General features: G+C 29.9%; 2 protein-coding genes across 2 annotated transcripts in view; one reads left to right on the top strand and one right to left on the bottom strand.

Annotated features, from left to right (window-relative positions):
- Positions 1 to 5269: 5269 nt before the first annotated feature.
- On the bottom strand, positions 5270 to 22969 carry Atox1 (Antioxidant 1 copper chaperone). Its single transcript, XM_075355989.1, has 3 exons — positions 22830 to 22969; positions 21937 to 22012; positions 5270 to 5727 (listed from the first exon to the last, which is right to left on the bottom strand). The coding sequence occupies exons 1-3, from the start codon at positions 22839 to 22841 to the stop codon at positions 5591 to 5593; spliced, it is 225 nt and encodes a 74-aa protein (XP_075212104.1). The 5' UTR covers positions 22842 to 22969; the 3' UTR covers positions 5270 to 5590.
- LOC142319093 (uncharacterized) overlaps positions 22963 to 23123 on the top strand; it is a 30075-nt gene continuing 29914 nt past the window's right edge. Inside the window, exon 1 of the mRNA XM_075355987.1 lies at positions 22963 to 23103. The gene's annotated coding sequence lies outside the window, so the exon portion shown is untranslated. The remainder of the gene's footprint in view (positions 23104 to 23123) is intronic.

The following is a 23123-nucleotide window of genomic DNA, read 5'->3' as shown; positions in this document are numbered from 1 at the left end:
AAAACAGAATAAAAGGAGTAATCCTTAAGGGATTACTCCCTAAACAATAGTACTTATGCAGTTAGGTAGATGGTTGTAGGCTAGGAACATATGTGTATTACTGATAACATCTACCCGGGGTGTTCAATAATTATACATCTGGTGTTGAGAAGTTGTATATACCAGATGTTCAGTTACCGTGCTGTAATAAAATGAAATTATGTTTTATAAATTATTTAATTTCCACCGGGTATACTGTATATGTAAAAATAAGATATATTTTTACATATACAGTTCGGATGAAAATGTGGAAAGGTTGTGATGAAGCTCATATTGAATAGATTTGGGTTCATCCAACATAAGCGAATAGTCGGGTCACATTGTGGTCCATCCTCCTGTAACGATTACTGTATATTTTTATGTTTGTAACGAGTTATATATTTAATACATACACTACATGTATTATGTTTATATATATCGGAGTAGTCGCATAGCATGGTAGAGGGAATAGAAAAACATCACGACTCATCATCATTTTAACTTGAGGTTTGTTGTTTTAGTTATTTATTTTTAACAGGCATATGGCTAATTACAGTTTATTTACTTACTTTTTATACAGATAATGTAAAAATGTACATTCACCACACATCGAACACCGGAGATGTTGAAACACAATGTAATCTCTACTATTCCGATTAACCATGGATTATATTTATTTATCTGTACTGCACTTTTATGTCAGTGCTCAGCCTCTTTTGATTCGCTAAAAATAAAATTCACTGCCACTGTTGAGATATGACTGCAGAATAGTTTGTATTTTTTAATTATATTTCAGACAAAAACAGTCAGTTAATATAAACTTTGTGAAATTAAAAATAATTTCATTTTGAAAAATTAAACAAAATTTTCAGTATCAGTACAAAGAAAAGCTGTGGATGAAAATATACAATACATTGAAGAGGGGAAGAAAAGTACTCCAAATTAACGCATTTAATTTGTCAGGAGACTGTCGCTATATTTAAGGAATACAACTTTAAAAGTTTACGAAATAAAACATTGAGATTATTTGAAATTTTAGAAAGAAGTGAAACAATCAAAAATTACAGAATTGAGATTGCAATTTAACACTCTACAAAGAATGTTTAGTTCAGCATTACAGCAACATCTAATGTTTCCGATTGCAAAAAGAATGAAACCATTTTTGGAAGGTGAGTTTGTGAAATAGTGCTTGGAAGCTGTCAGATAAAAGCAAATTATTATCAAATTTAAGTCTGTCTTGACAGACAATATGTCATTAAATTAATGATATTTCAAATAACATTTTTGTAAATCTGCACAATTGTATTCGAGATTTAAAAAAATATTTCTCGTTAGCATTTGACAAAAGTAGACATTTCAGATACAGTTCAACTTGTAGTATTCATTCATGGGATAAATGAACCATTTCAAATAACTGAAGAAATGTTAAACCTGATTGATTTGAAAGGTACTACAAAAGGAAAAGATATTTTCCTGGCCGTTTATATCTGTTTATGCTAAAATAATCTGCGTTTAGAAAATCTTGCTAGAATAACAACTGATGGTGCCCAAGCTATGGTAGGAAATGATAGAGGAGCTATAAATTACTGATGAATAAATTAGAATCAAACATAAAAACTCAGGATTTAATTATTATCCACTGTTTGATTCATCAACAAAATTTATGCGTCCAAGTGTTATTAATAAATCATGTTATGGAAGTCGTCATAAAAATAGGGAATTACATTTGATCACATGCACTTCCCCATTGACAATTCAAGAAATTTCTGAAAAAATTACTGTGAATGTGGTGACATTGTGTATTTCAGTCATGGTCAGGTGGTTAAGTCATAACCCTCCGGGGGGGGGGGGGGGTTGGTCTTGTGGTGAACTTGTTATCGCAAATCAGCTGATATATAAGTCGAGAGTTCTAAGGTTCACATCCTAATAAAGGCAGTACTTTTAAACAGATTTGAATACTAGATTGTGTTCTTTGGTGTTTGGGTTTCAATTAACCACATATTTCAGGAATGGTCGACCTGAGACTCTACAAGACTACACTTCATTTACATTCATACATATCATCCTCTGAAGTAATACCTTACATTGGTTCTGGAGGGTGAACAGAAGTAGAAGAGGTGGTTAGAGGTCGTGGAAAATGTTTGCAACGATTTTTTGAGTTATGCCAAGAAATTGATTTGTTTCTACAATTGGAACTAATTCACTTACAGTGTAATAATGAATTAAAATGCTTTTTTCAAAAAAATTAAAGATTGATTTTTGATCAATAAAAAGAAAAATGTCACCAATAAATGTTTTGTCACAAAAGAAAAAATTTGTAATTTGAGACATTTAGCACAAAGGATTGTGAGTGCTTTTGGATGAGCTTACACCTGGGAATCATTGTTCTTGAAAATGAAATTCATGAACATAAATCACACGCATCCTTGACAGACGAAAACCTGCAAACCCAACTACGATGTGCAAATACAAATATTAAGATTGACTTGAAAAAAGAGAAACAAATTTCTCACAGATTAAATTAAATATTATTTTATTGATTATCTTTATATATTTAAAAAACGATTGTGTTCTAAATCCAAATTTTCACCCCCAGATTAAATATATATAAGCAGGATTATAATGCATTTTCAAAGTGACTTGCAAGATCATTTGGATTGGCCAGGCCTGATTTAGGTTTTGTATGGATGACATACCTTCATCATTGAATAAATAAAATAAGATCTATTTAATTTATTACAAAGATAAATTACACATTCTTCCTTCTTCCAGTTTGAAACCTGCTGTTTGTTTACAATCAAAGTAATTTTTAAATGAGTTTTCTTTTCATATTTTTTTCTCTTTTTTCAAATTCATTTTTTAACTTAAGGCTAACATTGGAATGAGAATTCAGTGATATTAATTTGATGTCACTGTCATATAAAATGATGTGTTACTGTAGCTGTTGGCCATGTTCTAAATTACCCGTTGTTCTCATATTCCATGTTAAATAATAAATTTATCAGTTATCTTAGTTTATGTATTGTGTACTGTCAATTAGTAAATCACTGTATCAACATCTTCCCTTAATAAATAATTTTACTTTGAATCTTATTACATAATTATTCCAAATTTACATATTTCTGTGGTTAAGCAAAGTCAGTTCTTGGCCTTGCAGAAGGGCCTCATCCATGCCAGTCTGTTTTTTAGTTCCCAAAAATGAATCCTTTACCTGTCCCAGCATCTAATCCTTAGCCCTTCCAGTAGTTTTCTCCCAGTCTTGCTTCTCTTCTATACTGTCTGTTGTTTTCTTTTATTTTCCACTTCCTTCTTTGAATCTGCTGAATATTTTGTGTAAAATTTTATTTTTGAATATCAAGGGGTTTCTTTTTTTAATAGAGCCCTAGTTCCACTGAGATGTGTTTGGGTAGACTGGATTATAATTTTATATGGTTTATATCCATATTTTAGTCTTTTGTTAGAAAAACCTTGATGTTATTTTTTTTTGGGTGCACATACATTTGTGACACAGTTAGATTTACTTGTGATTTCTCCATCTCTATACTTATGAGGGCTATCCAGAAAATAACTTATATTTTAAAATAAAAAACCAACAAAATAAAAAAAAGAAATTTTATTATATACATTTGAAAGGGACAATCTTAAAATATTTTTCTACATAGTCGCTACTTAAATTGAGGCACTTATCATATCGATGCACAAGCTTTTCAATTCCTTCTTTGTAGAAATCTGCCGCCTTATATTTTTGGCACCCATCTTGCACAAAACTTGTGATAACCAAGCTTCCATGATACAATTTCATGCAGTAAATTTCGTGAAATTTGCGGAAAATGAAACGAGAGTTCCATAATCCTAATGCGGTGATTTTCACAAATTTTATCGTAGATTTTTATTGTCAGTTCATCATTAACGAGGCTAGGCCGATCACTTGGTCCTCATCATGAACATTGGTGCAGTCATTTTTAAACTGAATGCACCACGTCTCACTCCACCTTTACTTATTATTCCATCTCCATACACCTCACAAAGTTGCTGATGAATTTCAACTGGTTGAGGTTTTTTGCCAGTAAAAACCTAATCTCTGAATGCACCTCAATACTTGCAGGATTTTCTATTGAAGCGCACATTTCAATAATTCACAACGAAGAAAGTAGAAAAATCACAGCCCACATGCTATGACAGCTTGATGCTAACGAGTGTAAAAACATTTTGATGCCAAGGTGGCAGCTCTATCCCCACCATATCCATGCTAGGCACAAACGTAAGTTACTTTCTGGACCGCCCTCTTACATTGTTTGAGCATTTAAACTTATTCTATGAAGTAATTGAAAATGTTAACATTTTTCTTTCCTTGTAATGCCATTTATTTGAAAGTGAGTAAACATTGTTTCCTATTCTTTCATTAGATAAACCATTTGTACTATCACTCATAGTGATCTACTAATATTACATCATATGAAAATGCTGAAGTACCTAAGTTTACTTCTATATTCATGTCTTTTTCTGATGTCCTTGCTATCTGTATAATTTTAATATAATGTTGAAGAGATGAGATGCCATCTCTCCGTTGCACATCATTGTTCACAGTTTCTCCCTTCAGTTTCAGTTTTGCTCTACACTTTTTTTTTTACATTTAGTTCTATTTTATTAATTTTTCTGGATATACATGTTTTGTTGTAATTTAGAGAGCTAGTAATGCACCAGCATTAGAGGTTGGTAATTAATTTGTCTCATGACAGTTAATATCTGCCATATTATGTTTGTGGATATTCAGTTACAGAATAAAAAAGCAATTAATGTGAAATTAAATCCTTATCTAACTGCCCCATTTCTTTACAGTGGTACAGGATCTAGTTTGCAAGATTTAACTTATAGAATCTTTTTTTTATATTTGATTCCCTACATAACCTTCTAATACAGTGTAGGTAGAAAGAATTAACAAATTGTAGACTCACCCAATTATAGTATGTCATAAATACCAGCCTGGCTGTGAAAATTCTACCTATGCTTAACTGAAAGGTTATGTGGGGAACAATGAATGCCAAGCAAAAAACCAGGAATCTAAGCTGATATTTATGTAACTCATTTTACAGCAATTCATTTTCATTCGATCAATTTACTACCACATAAATGCTATGAAAACAGTGAAGTTGCGTTTTAAAATAATACCATGTGTTGTTAATGAAGAGACCTAAACCTGCAATGTAAATAAATTATGTAACTGCTTACTAAAATAATATAACAAACAAAGTAATTAATCACAGATTTTTATTCTCCACAAAAGTGTATACATATATTTTATATATACATAAAAAAATAAATTCATTTCATGTAAAAAAAGACCTAGTCTGCTGCACATATAATTAAATAATAAATTAAGAAAATCATAATAATAAAAGCAATTAAAATAACATTCACCAATACAGATCGCTTTTTTAAATACCATGCAATAAAAAAATAAAATCATTTAAAATTTATACGTCTGTTTTTAAAATGTAATAGCTGTTTTCTTCTTTCAAATTAAATACATAAATTTTCATGAAGTCATTTTTATTTTGAAAAATACAGATATCTAACTTTTAACACCATTATAAGTAGTATTTTTTCCAGTCTTTTTAATAGTATCTAGTAGCTGTTCTGCAGGCAGAGTTGAAGTTACATGGACAAGCTGCCCTGGTAAATCTATTTTAACTTCTTCAACACCTTGACCTAAAGTAAACACATACATACATAAGTAAAACATAACTGTGATGTTAGATGCATTTATTAGTCATAATGGAGGAGTTATAATAGCTATCAACTTACTACTTGAACCTTTCCAAGCAGACAAACAATAGTGTATTATTAAAAATACTGAAAGTTTGATACAGGAATCAGTAATGGAGTGTTAATTAAAGTAATACCGACAATGGGCTAGTGAAAAAATACTAAAACAAAAACAAATGAAAGTCGAACAATAAATGGCAGCTAAGAGCTGGATTACCTCATGGAGCTTGATTGCACACGTGAGCTACAACAAAAATAAGTAAAAGAAAACATCTAACCTACAAAAGTAGGAAGAAGCTCTACAGTTCTAACCTTTCTACAAAAAAAAGACACCAAAATCTTCCTAAATGATTCTCGTACCTAGTTGTAATTATCTCAGACTAGCTATTAAAGGCATAACCAGTGTCAGCAATATAATTCTAAACCGTCACTACATTTCTAACTTTTAGTATGTTCACGTATTTTTACACACAAAAAAAAATTCAATGATGAGCAGACATTAAACATTACAATTTTGATTACTTTTATGCACCTTGTAAAAAGAAAAGCACTCAACGTTTATAACTACAAGCAAAAATAAAAATTATTTGATGTTAATCTTACTTTCCCCCTCAAATATTTATATGTTCCAGAATTTACCCTTGTTGAATGAAATCAGAAAAACAGTAAGAACTGAAAACCTTCTCCCAAAGCCCAACAAAAAACGTGTTGCAATTGATCCAGTAAAATTAATTCAAACTTATATTTCAATAAGTTTTCAAATTGCCAATTTTATACAGGCAACCTGTTTACGTTAAGCCAGATTAAAATAGTACAATATGTAAACGTGTTCAGATCAATAGAAATCATTCTACCACAGGTCAGTGCCAATATACACAATCAAACGTTAGTATTGATTGTATGTAAGCATCTTCATGAATGAATCTTGTTTAGAAAACTTTAAATGGGCTACTATGAAAAAACTTAGGAAATCAATGCTTCTACTCTGAACTCATGATAACAGGTCTGTAATTTAATTTTATTAATAAGTTTGTTTTATTATTAGTATGTTCTTTTCTTTATTCTTACTGTTCTATCATTTCAAGATGTTTTAACTAAAATAAACATATATCCTTCTGTCCATGTTATTAGGACCTGATATTTCAGTACTTATAATAATTACCAAATTTTTTTTCAAACCTTTTTCTTCTTATCATTTTTTTCTATTCCATAAGATAATTGTAATTCTTAGAAATTTTAACTAATCCAACTCTTCAAAAATAATAATTCATATTATTTCTTTTAAACTAAGTACATATAAAATCTTCATAATTACTGTTAAAGTATTATTTATTGAAAACTAATTTAATTATCAGTAATAAAATCACTGGTTTGTAACTAAAAGGTGAGATTGCTACAGTTATGACCCTGAACAAGACAGTAAGCTATTCTCATCAGAAGCAATCCTTTTTCTACCCTCTTCCTTTCCTTATCCTTAACCGCTTCTTCCAAGGGTATGTACCATGGAAATTGTTTCATCTGTTGCTCTGACTCCACCAGTCCATCAAGCTGGCATATTCTATACTACTGAAAGCTCTTTCTATGTTGGGCTTCAATGGGATGGCAATGTGTTTCTGTCCAGAGCTCCTCTTTTTGTATCTATGGGTTGCTCCAAAGAAGCTAAAGTTCCACTACTTCATACTAATTTCTGAAGTCTGTTTACAAATTCATATATAAACTTCCCCTTGACTAAGGTTGAAATTTAAAATAGTTTTTAAATCCTAAATATTAGTATTATATACTTTGTTTTTACTTTTAAATACTTGATTTTTTAATAGAGAATTCCTAAAAAGATCAGAAATTTAAATTGTAAATCTTTTATCATAAATACACCCATATAAAAATGGTACCAGGAAGAAATTTTATCTACGTAATTAAAACAGTTCACAGACAGAATATTTAACAATTCATTATTAAACACCATTGACAGCTTTCTAATTACTCTCCCAAAAAAAAGTTCATACGCATCATTAAATTCTTGAATAACATAAATGTAAAAAAAAGATCGTATACAAATAATCTTAGTGATATAAAATGTTCCTGAAAAAGACAAGTTTATAAATTTACCTGATACACTAACACATTCTGACCAATTAATTTTTAAAAGGTCAAAAGAAAATATTTTTTAATAGTATAGTAAATAAAAATGCCCAAAAAACAGATAGTCATGTAAAGGTCAATATCAAGCTCCACTGGTCCCAGAGGTTTCTTAAATAAACACATGTTTTATTAAGATCAGAATATAATGATCTACACATTTTATAGATCATTACAAGGATGGTAGATGTAGCATTCCAAAAATAAAAAAAGGAATTGCCCCATTTGCCTATGAGGATTAAGAAGAAATAATCAGAGTGGGATCACAATATAAATAATAAAGAAAAATGGTTACAGTAAAATTTAAGCTATTATATAAAAATAAAATAATAGTAATATAACTAGGCAAAAAAAACTTATTAACAAATATATAAAATCTGTACAGAATATTTTATTATTGTGCTAGTAAAAAATATTTGACTATTGTTTAATTATATGTTAAACAAGTATGCTAATAATTCAGGTTCATCTAAGAGTATTACTTAAAAATTCACAAAAAGGTAACATTTTTTATAAAAAACATTTTAACTTTAAAACTGTTCAGAAAATTTTTAGATTAGATAATTTATTAAAAATTAGAAATTACTCCTGGACCAAAGATATTCATATTTACTCTTTTTCCCTCTCTCCAGTAACTGCAGAACTATACCCACAATTAAGTTACTAGACTATGATCTGATAACCAGCTATTACATAGACTATGATTACTAGTCTATGTTACTATACTATAGTATATATACTATATTACTAGTCCTGCATTACTAGACTATGATCTGATAACCTGCTATTACATTTAAACATACATTTTACGTTTCCCAGCAAGGACTTACATTTTCACAACTGTTTATCTTATCATCATTCATTGGACAGAAGGGCCTCCTTTTTTTATAAAATTTTTATTTCCAGAAGAAAAAATTTGATTGTTAAAATACTTAAGAAGTTATGAAAATCCAAACTTAATCAATGTATTGGCTGTAACTTTATATAATATTCCATCTTTGAAATTACTGCTGAAGCCCATTTTGGAAAAATTCCCATGGCTGTCATTTCATCCATGGATGCGCAGCCAGTTTAATGTCTTCTACATGGTAAAAATGTTCCCTACAAAGGATGTTTTTCAAAGGAGCAAACAGGACAGAGTATAAGGGATGAAATCAGGACTTGAGGGTGGCATCAAATCAACATTTCGGCAGTTAAGGGGCAAAATGGTTCTTTTAGCTTATGGTAACCAGAAGCTACTGTAGGTGAATATTGCTTATTATTGGACCCTGTTCAAAAAAATTAATTAAAATGTTACCATGTGTGTCTCATAAAATTGTCACAATCACTTCCTTGCTTTCTCTGCTTTTTATTTTCTGGAGTGAATAATTACATTATCCATTGATGCACATTTTGTTTCGGGTCATTCACAAACACCCAGGTTTCATAATAACATTATAACCACATCCTTCCTCAACAGTACAAGAGATTTCAACAACATTCACACTAATTATGTTATTATAGCAATTAATGTTTTTATATCATTAGGATTAAATGTATTACATCTCATAACTCCAGGACAGTCGACCAACAATAACCTCTAATGAGGCAATTTGTTCACTCGCTCATTGTCTGCTTACATCTGTCACTGCAGTTTTGGGTGTCCCATTCTGTTATCTGAACCTAAACTTTACCTCTCTAAGAATCTCGTAATCAATCTTCAGATATTACTGATATCAATTGTGGCAAATCTCTCCACTGCCAGGAGACTTTTGTGGATCTCAAGCTCAGAAATTCAATCATTTATCTTTGCTTTTCTCAATAATTCATGCTGTTTATTTACAGATTAAAATAAAAATCTTCATGATGGTAACATATAATACTTGTCAGCAGTTTCATAAAAAATTACAGAAGTTATTTAGGAGGTACTACCCCTTTGTAAAAAAAAACAAAACAAATTGCAGAGTTGAACATCTACTTGGCATATTAAATCACAAAGTTTGTTAGAACTTCGATGGAAAGAGTCCGCTGAACTGTACGAACAGCAAAGTCAACGAACTGTTTACAGTTCTAAACATGACCAAACCTAAAAGTGAAATGAAAATGAGAAAAAAATAAGCTTAACAAAGAGAACAGCCCCCTCTATTAATCATGAGACCTTGCCGTTGGTGAGGGGCTTGACTGCTCAGGGATACAGAGTAGCTGGACCGAAGGTGCAACCATATCGGAGAGGTATCTGTTGAGAGCCAGACTAAGGAATCATTCCTGAAAGAGGGCAGCAGCTCTTTCAGTAGTTGTTAGGGGCGTGAGTCACAATGACTTAAACGGCCATATCAACATCACTCAGTCCTCTGAGTACTGCGCAGCTGAAAGCAATGGAAAACTACAGCTGTTTTTTTTTTTCCAAGAAAATGTGGCTCTCTGCATTTTCACACAACAATAATGGAGGCGCCTTCCTTGGTAAAATATTCCGTAGGTAAAATAGTCCCGCGTTCGGATCTCCGGGTGGGGACTACTAAGGAAGGGGTCACCAGAAAACTAAAAAATAAATAACATTCTATGAGTTGGAGCGTGGAATGTTAGAAGCTTGAAAAAGGTTGGTAGGCTAGAAAATTTAAAAAGGGAAATGGGTAGGTTGAAGGTGGATATAGTAGGAATTAGTGAGAATCGGTGGGAAGAGGAAGGTGACTTCTGGTCAGGTAATTTTAAAGTAATTAACTCAGCGTCAAATAATGGGCAGGCAGGAGTAGGTTTCGTGATGAACAAGAAGATAGGGAGGAGAGTGGAGTATTTCAAGACGCATAGCGATAGAATCATTGTAATAAGGATAAAATCAAAACCTAAACCGACAACGATTGTTAACGTCTATATGCCTACAAGCGCCCATGACGATGATGAAGTAGAGTGTGTATACGAAGAGATTGATGAAGCAATTAAACACGTAAAAGGAGATGAAAAATTAATAATAGTTGGAGATTGGAATGTAAGCATTGGAAAAGGCAAGGAACGAAATATAGTGGGTGAATACGGGCTGGGCAAAAGGAATGAAAGAGGGGACTGACTTATAGAGTTTTGCAAGAAGTATAATTTAGTAATTGCCAACACACAATTTAAAAATCATAATAGAAGAATATACACTTGGAAAAAGCCAGGCGATACTGCAAGGTTATCAGATAGATTATATCATGGTTAAGCAAAGATTTAGAAATCAACTCGTTGACTGCAAAACTTACCCTGGAGCAGACATTGATAGCGACCATAATTTGGTGATAATGAAATGTAGATTGGGGTTTAAAAACCTGAAGAAAAGGTGTCAGGTGAATCTGTGGAATTTAGAGAAGCTTGAGGAAGAGGAGGTAAAGAAGATTTTTGAGGAGGACGTCGCAAGAGGTATGAGTAAAAAAGATAAGGTAGAAAATGTAGAAGAAGAATGGGAGAATGTTAAAAAGGAAATTCTTAAATCAGCAGAAGCAAACTTAGGCGGAATAAAGAGAACTGGTAGAAAACCTTGGGTTTCAGACAATATATTGCAGCTGATGGATGAACGTAGAAAATATAAGAATGCTAGTGATGAAGAAAGTAAAAGGAACTATCGGCAATTAAGAAATGCTATAAACAGGAAGTGCAAACTAGCGAAAGAAAAGTGTTCAGAAGTGGAAAGAGAAATGAACATTGGTAAAATAGACGGAGCATACAGGAAAGTTAAGGAAAATTTTGGGGTACGTAAATTAATATCTAATAATGTGTTAAACAAAGATGGTACACCAATATATAATACGAAAGGTAAAGTCGATAGATGGGTGGAATATATTGAAGAGTTATACGGAGGAAATGAATTAGAAAATGGTGTTATAGAGGAAGAAGAGGAAGTTGAGGAGGATGAAATGGGAGAAACAATACTGAGATCTGAATTTAAGAGAGCATTAAAGGATTTAAATGGCGGAAAGGCTCCTGGAATAGACGGAATACCTGTAGAATTACTGCGCAGTGCAGGTGAGGAAGCGATTGATAGATTATACAAACTGGTGTGTAATATTTATGAAAAAGGGGAATTTCTGTCAGACTTCAAAAAAAGTGTTATAGTAATGATACCAAAGAAAGCAGGGGCAGATAAATGTGAAGAATACAGAACAATTAGTTTAACTAGTCATGCATCAAAAATCTTAACTAGAATTCTATACAGAAGAATTGAGAGGAGAGTGGAGGAAGTGTTAGGAGAAGACCAATTTGGTTTCAGGAAAAGTATAGGGACAAGGAAAGCAATTTTAGGCCTATAATAGAAGGAAGATTAAAGAAAAACAATCCAACATACTTGGCGTTTATAGACCTAGAAAAGGCATTCGATAACGTAGACTGGAATAAAATGTTCAGCATTTTAAAAAAATTAGGGTTCAAATACAGAGATAGAAGAACAATTGCTAACATGTACAGGAACCAAACAGCAACAGTAATAATTGAAGAACATAAGAAAGAAGCCGCAATAAGAAAGGAGTCCAACAATGATGTTCCCTGTCACCGTTACTTTTTAATCTTTACATGGAACTAGCAGTTAATGATGTTAAAGAACAATTTAGATTTGGAGTAACAGTACACGGTGAAAAGATAAAAGATGCTACGATTTGCTGATGATATAGTAATTCTAGCTGAGAGTAAAAAGGATTTAGAAGAAACAATGAATGGCATAGATGAAGTCCTACGCAAGAACTATTCCATGAAAATAAACAAGAACAAAACAAAAGTAATGAAATGTAGTAGAAATAACAAAGATGGACCACTGAATGTGAAAATAGGAGGAGAAAAGATTATGGAGGTAGAAGAATTTTGTTATTTGGGAAGTAGAATCACTAAAGATGGACGAAGCAGGAGCGATATAAAATGCCGAATAGCATAAGCGAAACGAGCCTTCAGTCAGAAATATAATTTGTTTACATCAAAAATTAATTTAAATGTCACGAAAAGATTTTTGAAAGTATATGTTTGGAGTGTCGCTTTATATGGAAGTGAAACTTGGACAATCGGAGTATCTGAGAAGAAAAGATTAGAAGCTTTTGAAATGTGGTGCTACAGGAGAATGTTAAAAATCAGATGGGTGGATAAAGTGACAAATGAAGAGGTGTTACGGCAAATAGATTAAGAAAGAAGCATTTGGAAAAATATAGCTAAAAGAAGAGACAGACTTATGGGCCACATACTAAGGCATCCTGGAATAGTCGCTTTAATATTGGAAGGACAAGTAGAAGGAAAAAATTGTGTAGGCAGGCCACGTTTGGAATATGTAATATGTATGTGTTATAGTACATGCTCTTATGTAAATTAAAGTAGTGAAGATGAAACAATTTTTTTAACACCCATTACTTCTCTAAAAAAAAAGTATTAGTTTACAAGAGAGATTATACTAGTTTTATTAAAAAAGGAATAAATAAATCAGAAATAAATTCGATTGGTAAAGTTTTTATTCTACAGTTATTACTAATTGATGAAGAAATAAAAAAAAGTTAATTTAATATTAAATATATATACAGAATGATTCAAAGAAACAGGAAATTTAAAAAATTAAATAACGTTAATGAAAATTGTTTTTAGAAAATGAATTTTATTTCATGTAATTGTACAAATGTTGCAATTTTAGGATACATACATTTTAGTTAATTTTTTAAAGATGACCTCTTCCAGGTTACCTCCTCTTCTACATAAACACTCACGAAGTCTCTTCGTTAAATTGTTCATGGTTTGACGTTACATCTCAACTGGAATTTCCGCAATTGCTTCTCGGATCTTTGCCTTCAGTTCTTCCGTTGTAGCAGGTCTACTGTGGAACACTTTGATTTTAAGGTGACCCCCACAAAAAGTAATCGCAAGCTGAGAAATCAGGCAATCTGGGAGGCCATCTAATGTCACCATTTCGTGAAATGACATGTTGTCCAAACAATCGGCATACAGCTGCCATCGATATTCGTGCAGTAAGTGACGTTGCTCCGTCTTGTTGAAACCAGGCTGTGTTAAGAATCGGTGGAAATCTCTTTTGTTGTTCCACAACAAAGGTTTCAAGCATGGCTACGTAACGAGCCGACGTCACTGTAATCGCAAGACCATTGTCAACCTCAAAAAAATAAGGGCCTATAACACCGTAAGATGACATAGCACACCACACGGTCACTTTCTGGCTGTGCAACGGATGCTGGTGTAGCTGCGTAGGATTTTCTTGTGCTCAGTATTACTATAAAATCTATTGTCAGATATTTCATCTATATATTTAATAAGATCAATTTAAAATGTAAAAGAGAAATAACATGTGGAAATATTGCTTGTTTAAATAATAATAAAAAAAATATAGAGAATATGTTTGATAGAACTTATTAAATGTTATAAAATTTCCACTGTAATTTTTATATGCTCAGTTTTATTTATATGTAAAAAAATAATCAGTCTATTAATAACAACACAGTCTACTGTAATTTATTAAAAAAAAGAGATTAAATTATTTTTCAATATTTTTTTTCATATTAAGTGTACAACTCAAAATGAAATTATTGACATCTCTTAATGATTTATTGTATGACAAGATAACCTCTGACTTTTATCTTTTTAATTTAAAAAAATTAAATCTACACAATTACAAGGTTCAAGTAGTAAACGTTTAAATTTAGATACTTCATAAATTGTGATTAACTAAATGAATATACAGAGTGGCGCACAATATGATCCAGCATTTGGTTTTGTTCACAAATATTTATTTGCATCGCAATACAGAAAAGTAAAATACAACGTGTTTACTATATATCTAGAGATTATGTTCTGCTTATCACATGTTCAATATGACCACCTTTATGCCTAGCAACTTCAACACAAACCTCTATGTTATTAACTCGATGACACATATCCTCGGTAATCTCATTGCACGCCTTAATGATTAGGACTTGCAGTTCCATCACTGTACGAGAATGTTTAGAGAAAATCTCTTCCTTTATAAATCGCCAAAGAAAATAATCACACGGATTCAAATCAGGACTGTTCCGGGGCCAGTTCTGTCCACACACAAAACAATTAGGAAATCGATTTGAAATGAAATTTGCATTAAAAGTTTCATGCAGAAAGTCTAAAACATTAGCTGTGTTTGGTCTTGCTCCATCCTGCTTGAACTACTTCTAATTGAAACCCTTTTGGAAGAAGCTGAGGAACAAAATTATTACGCAACATGTTTAGAATACGTTCACTGTTCAGTTCAAAAAAGAATGGCCCTATGACCCCTTGACTTGAGGTAGCACCCTAAACCGCAATTCTTGAGTGTGATGCACCTTTTTATGAAGCATATGTGGATTTTTGAAAGTCCAAAAATGCACATTTTGTTAAACTACACCGTCTAGGTGAAGATGTGCCTCATCTGAAAACCACACATTCTTCAAAATACTTCTTGTTCACAGAACAAATACTTCTTGTTCCATTCAGTAAATACCATTCTTTTATATTTGTTGTCAGTCGTTAATTTAGGCAACACTGTTATTTTGTATGGATAAAAATACAAATCAGTTTTTAAAATTCATTGCACAGATTGCCTAGAAATCCCAAGTTGTGCTGCTGCTTTTCTTGTTGATTTGACACTGCTGACAGCTTCGACATTCTGTGGAGAACAAACACTGGCATGCTGTTCACGCTACTCTCAAATACTGAACCATCACTATTTTTGATAAAATCTATGTATTGTTTTAAATGAATATGACCACAGAGTTTGAAAATGGATGAAACGGTCTTTGTGTAAGCACAACACTTTTCGCTTCATTAAAAAAAACAACAGTCTTTACGCACTGTTTAACAGTCAGTTTTCCTTTGTCAGCCATTTTGGAACAATACATACTAATATTCATGGACTGCTGTCACTTCTATCAAAATGAAACACATTAATAATTTAACCTAAACAATTATTGCAAAAACAAATGTTAGATCATTTCGTGCACCACCCTGAATAAAATGCACTCATGTTCAATCAAATACAAAGTTTACAGAAGTCGTAAAAACCTATAAATTTTAGACAAATAAAACTGTAAATAGCTTATAAGATCTACACTAAAATAATAAATAAAAGGTTGCAAGCTATTTTTAGTCTCATTTTGGAGAAACTAAATGAACTGATAAAAGATAGGTCCTGCACAGGCAATATTTTGAAAAAAAAAAACAGTTCTTAGAAAGAGAAATGATATTTAATCTGAGAGAACACATATACTGCTTTTATCAAAACATATAGTAAAAACAATGAAATTTATCAAGCTCATACACCCATAAAAGGTTTAATAAATAAAAACAATTTATATTGACAATTGGGAAAGTAAACTCTGATAACTAACAATGAAAGTATTAACCATGACAAATATCAGTTTCATTGAATTTAGTTTCAGTTTCACAAATTTCAGTTTCATGAAGTCAATATAAAGGCATTTTATTTTTGTACAAATTATGTATGAATTAATATTAATGTGATTAACTTTTCAAACATTTTAGTCCCCTGTTTGAGTATGGGAAGCAGCATTTTCCAGGACCTATGCTGGTTAGTCTTTCTTCTCATTTCACATAGGTTACAACATACACCTACACTTTACATATAACTACATACACAACAATACACATTCACTGCACAACAATTCTCTTCATATACGATCATATGTTGTCATGGACAAGAGAGTAAAATGCATCTCTACAACCTGATTATACAGCCTAGTAGGTACATCAGGAACATCTCAGTGAGCAGGAAACTGCTACATCAATGGCTAATTGGTAGCTTTGAGGGTCAGTTAATGGTTTTCATAAACATTATGAAAACAGAACTTCTGTAAAAAGAATGTATTTATTTATAATAATTTTGACATATTTGTTTAAACCAACAAAACATAATCTTTCTTGACGTCCATCTTTCTGAATTTTCTCTCAACTTTACTTTCATACAAAGATATTATTGGAACTAACATAAACATGACGCTTCTTCTTATGACTTTACATCACTGCTTAATACACATACCACCACTTATAGCTTTTGTACAGGCGATATGACATTTCTCAATTTAAAAGTAGTTTTAGTCTAAAACCATTCTGTTTCTCAAACTATAGATTGTACACCAAACATGAGATTATTATACATCTAATAAGTCAAAAATAAAGTAATATCACTCTAAATGGCCATATTTATTCAGAACATATTATTTTACACAAGAATATTTCTATTTAATTTACTGAATTATTGCAAAAAAATAATAATAATCTATAAGTGTCAACCAGACAAGTATTTTTCAATGAACTTGCATGTAAAATGCTCATTTAAAATAAATGATAAACCTAAGTTACAAAATTTTAAAACCATCATTAATTTTAAAACCAAATTTCAAACAATACTAAACTGGAGATTATGATTCACTGTGTTTTTTGCCTTTTTTTTTTTACAGAATAAATCATTAAATAATGTAATTTTAAGTTTTTGAAACTTTTTGGCTAACAGCACTGATATAAATTAAATTTATATTTTCTTTTTTTAAGAAGTACTTTGTAACAAACAAATTTATTGGATAAAAATATTTCACCTTTCAGTTAGTTACAACTATTTACTACATTCTACATAGTAAAAAAGTCATCTCTAGTAATTAAGAACACAAGTAGTAAACAGTAACAATCTATTCAAACTATCAAGAGTAGCAGCAGTAGTAAAAGATTAAGGTAATTACGTATTAACGCCACCGCAGCTACAGCTTTATTTAAAAACAAAGTAGTCAATCGGATTTCGGTAGAAAATAGGCCGATATAGAGTTTAACATAGATTCAAAACAGTCTCTTTATTAATTTTAATAAATGGTTATTTATATTTATTTATTTTATAAATATAATTTAACCAAACTTAACCTACGCTCGCTAACATTGACTTTAACAAAAGTGTTTTGATTATTTAAATAATAAATAATTACAATAATTACTGAATTTATTAAATAAATACTCAAAAAATTATGGTGTTAATTAGCCAAGGTTAGCGAGTGTAGGTTAAGTTTGGTTAAATTATATTTATAAAATAAATAAATATAAATAACCATTTATTAAAATTAATAGAGACTGTTCATTTTCCACCAAAATCTGATTGACTACTTTGTTTTTAAATAAAGCTGTAGCTGCGGTGGCGTTAATATGTAAGTACTAAGATTAATTTAAATTATCACAAACTTGCAGAGGAATATTGCCCAAAGATAAAGAAAAAAATTTGAAAAATACTCTTATGGGAACTGATATGTAGTTCTTATGAACTGATAAGCCTATTTTGATTTAGCCTATTATGATTTAGCCTATATCATGATTTAGCCTATTTTTCTTTATCCAGAACTATTTTAGAGATTTCACATGAACTACCAGGACAAATCTTTATTAGTGAAAGTCTATATCTTTAACAAAGTCTGTATCAAAGTTTGTACTAAATATATCTGTAAAACTCAAAATAAGAAAACTTCACAAGAAAAGGTATTCTATTCTTTTTCATTTATATGCTCCAACTTTCCTATCAACATACTTCTTAGTCCTTTAATTCTGATTGTCCCTACATAATATGGATGATCAGAATTTTTCAAATAAATAAGCAAATTTTCTTCCTTTTTTTTATTTGAAATAATCTACTTATTATCCTAACTACCAAAAAAGTATGGCTCTTTTTAAAAAATAAGAGTAATCATTTAAAAAAAAGAGTAATCATTTAAAAAAAAGAGTAAAAACATTTAGTTTTTTCCAATGTGTATGTTGCAATCTGTTCAACTAATAAACAACAAGCAACCACCCATGGCCAATGAGATGATAATATGTATGACATGTAAATGAAGTGTAGTCTTTTAAATTATAAACACTTAGATATATAATAGTTAAATGATTAAGTAATATATGAATGTCAAATGGATAAAAGTAGAAAAATCAGATTGTTTACACATGTATAATTTTTTAGAAATTAAATAAATTAATTAGTTTCTTTATTAACCGAAAATTTTACTTTAATTTTTGTAATTTAATCTTTTGTAAGGGTTTTCCCATCACCATATGATCATAATATAGAAGGCCTCCTTTACTTTTGTAGATGATTTTGCAAAATCTATTAAATATACCTAACCATGAGTACTGTTTTATTTAGATAATTTGATTAAATAAAATTTTACTTTTTCCCAATTAAATTACTTAAAAAAAGGTTGGTAGATTAGAAAATTTAAAGAGGGAGATGGATAAATTAAATGTAGGTGTAGGAAAGCAATTAGCGAGGTTCGGTGAGAAGAGGAAAACTACTTTTGGTCAGGTGATTTTATAATAATTCACATTAATTTTAGAACAAGTCAAAGAGGATGAAAAGGGAGAATTTAATACAGCATTAAAAGATTTGAATGGCAGAAAGGCTCCTGGGATAGATGGGATACCTGCAGAATCACTGTGCAGTGCAGGTGAGGAAGCGATAGATAGATTATACAAACTGGTGTGTAACATTTACAAAAAAGGGAAAATTGGATCAGACTTCAAAAAAAGTGTTATAGTAATGATACCAAAGAATGCAGGGGCAGATAAATGTGAAGAATACAGAACAATTAGTTTAACTAGTCATGCATCAAAAATCTTAACTAGAATTCTATACAGAAGAATTGAGAGGAGAGTGAAAGAAGTGCTAGGAGAAGATCAATTTGGTTTCAGGAAAAGTATAGGGACAAGGGAAGCAATTTTAGCATTCAGATTAATAGTTGAAGGAAGATTAAAGAAAAACAAGCCAACATACATTACACTTATAGACTTAGAAAAGGTATTTCATAACACAGACCAGAATAAAATTTTCAGTATTTAAAAAAATGTAGGGTTCAAGTATGGAGACAGAACTACTGCTAACACTTACAGGAACCAAACTGCAACAGTAGTAATCAAAGAACATAAGAAAGAAGCCGTAACATAAAAGGGAGTCTGCTAAGGATTTTCCCTATCCCCGTTACTTTTTAATCTTTACATAGAACTAGCAGTTAATGATGTTAAAGAACAACTTATATCCAGAGTGATATCCAGATTACTTTATGGGGCCACTTAAAAAGTATTGTTTATCATAATAACCCCCAAGTTATTGATGATTTACAAAATAGAATTTGAGAATTAGAACAAAATATCACTAGGGAACTAGGGAGTCACTGAATAATGCTGTATCATCCTTTTACAAACAAATGACACACTGTCAAAACAGAAGGATGTTAGAAACATTTATTAAAGTAAAATGTAAGTAAATAAGCAAACGTTATATAAATTTATATATTTGTGATAACAGTTCCTTTAATTACGAATGTAATTTTTTCCCAAAATCCAAACTTTATCTCGCCACCATTTTGTACAAACACTGAACAAACCTTTTATTTATACCACATTTTTTGTCTTAAAGAGATCTTTAAAATGATGTATCACACAAACAGTGTTACCATTTAAAATAGTCGAGTTACAACCCCTGAGCCATCACCCAAGAGATTAAAATTTTATTTTTCATGAAAAGATAAAGTAGTTGACAGATAACTTATCTGTCAGATAACTTATCAGGAATGGTTAAAGTTGTTGAGGCGTTTCCGTAATTTTGATTTGTTCTGTATATATTTTTAACAAAATTAAGTTATCATAGAACTTCCAGTTTCCATAACTTTTACATACATTATAACAGTTATCATATTAAATTTTAAATATTCTGCATAAACCTACATTTATTTTAATGATGAATAACAGACCTGTATTCTAAAATCACAAATATGTTTATATTTTTCTTGTATTTAAATAATTATTTGTATTTTTCATTGCTTATTACTGTTTATAAACTTGTAGCAACAAGTATACTTAAATATATAATTAGAATAAATAAACATACTTTTAATAATTAATAATATAATTACTAATAAATATATATGCCTTAAACATAAATAGTTATTGGAAATAATGATAAGTTTGTTAAAACTTATCATAGGTCGTTTATTCATCATATATCTGTAACAATAATACTTTTAAATTTAAAATATTATAAAAATATTAATTTATGATATAGAAATGAAATATTTAAATTTAAACATTATGCTTGTATTATATATGTCTAATTTAAAAATTCTTGTTTCACTTTTCAGATACATTCTAAATTTTAACTGAAAGGGTGTGGTCAATACAAGAGAACGTTCAAGGCAGCAGATTTTACAGACATTGTAAAATATTATACTTTAAACTACTATTAATAAAAAAAAATCAGTATATTATATTTTCATACGTTACAATCAATTTTTTAAAAATATTATAAAATTTGGAATAGGGCTTAAAAAAATACTATACTTAAAGTAACATTATTTCAATAACAATTTGATTAAAATTAACCTTATCTTGATTCTAATTGATCTAATTCTAATTGCACATACATACTGACTTCTTATTCACATTTTGGTTAAAAAAATCAAGCAAAATGATTATACAAAATGGAAAATTAAGGATATATATAATAGGAATAAGAAAAAACTTTGCTGGAAGACAACTATGTTTTTTATCTATACCGTATATGTAACTGACTATTGAAGTAATTATTTGTGCAATCTCCACAGATGAAGATACAAACAAGTCATGGTAGAACTATGTACTGTATTTGTAAATGGCTTAGTTTGATATCCTTAAAAATTAATATTAATAAGATTAAAGAATAAGTACAATTCATAAAAAAGTGTTAATATTCAAATAATACAAGTATTACAGCCAAATCTTTTGATTGATGTGCAATATCAGTAATCTAGTTCAAGTTTTAATAATTAAATTCACATTTTTTAATTATCAGATATCCATTTCATTTATTAAATTTACATTTTTATTTATAAAAACAAAGTAAAATAAAATGAAATTTTATTAAATAAGATGAAATATATTTTTATTATTTTTTATAATTCTTTTTAATGTAGTATACTAAAATATTAATATTATTTAATTTATAATTATAATATATTATTATAAGTATAAGTACTATTATATGTATGTGAATATACATTTATAACATATTACCCTTTAATTTTGATAAAACACGATCCACAGCACCTGAACATCCTTCACATGTCATTTCAACCTTAAATTCATGAACCTAAAAATAAAATATGTTAACAGTTAAAACTACTATCTGTCACGAATTTATGTAGCTTCAACTGAAAGGCCAATTTCATACCTTTTCCTAATATCTAAAATAGTTATTATTTTAATTTGTTTTACTTTTGTGCAGTATGTCATTTATAATAAATATATTTGTTTAATTTCAAAATAAGTAATTTTGTATAATATAATTAAAATAAAAGCTGTTATCTTTCAAACATAATTTAACATTACATCCGGAAAAATATAAAAATTATGGTTACTAGGAACTTATACTGAATGAAATTAGCTCATGCCAGTTCAGGCTAACAATAATATTTACAGTAACAGAAAAAATAAAAAGCAGTTTATATTGGTACACTTTTTAATTCATGTAATGTATATAACAGTTAATATTTGTGTTAGTAATTATTTAGTTAATTTTACTACCATGAACTTGCTTTCTAAAAGAACACCAAATAGGAAAGTAATAATGTGCAATACGATGGGGCGTATTAGTCTTTAATAAAGCATGGCTAATCACAACGAACACATTTTTCTAAATAGACAAATAAATAGGAATATAAAACGTAATGTTTAATGTTTCATGAAATAGTGAAATGAAAAATTACAGTACTGATAAAGTTATTGAGGAAAGACTTAAGTTATAAAGACAATATAGTTGATTATACAACATACAAGTAAAGCGTAATAAAAAAATTTCAAGTTAAAAAGATATTTTGACACATCAGTGAAACCGTAATGTGTTATTTAGAGATCAATGACCTAACCTTAAATTCCTATCTTAATGCCAGTATAAGTTAACATTTTACCTTGGTACCCATGTTTAAATTTTCCGCAAAAGAGTCGTGTTTATACTGCTGAGGAATAGCTGTACAATGTTACTGTCTTAAAACTAACAAAACTAACGTGGCGAGTAATCACCAGCTGACAAACTTTAGTTTAAATGCTTAGGCGTTGCTTAAAGAAGCATCCTACAAAATTAATTATAATGCATTTAAAAATTAAATGTTTTAAATAATTTAAAGTAATATAAGATATTTTTTAATCTAATGTTAAATAAAAAAATATATATATATAAATAATGTGAGTATTAGTTACTATAC

Source organism: Lycorma delicatula, chromosome 2 (genome assembly GCF_047948215.1).
Source record: "Lycorma delicatula isolate Av1 chromosome 2, ASM4794821v1, whole genome shotgun sequence".
Lineage (NCBI taxonomy): Eukaryota > Metazoa > Arthropoda > Insecta > Hemiptera > Fulgoridae > Lycorma > Lycorma delicatula.
Note: the sequence above shows the minus strand (reverse complement) of the source record. Positions and strands in the feature narration are given on the sequence as shown.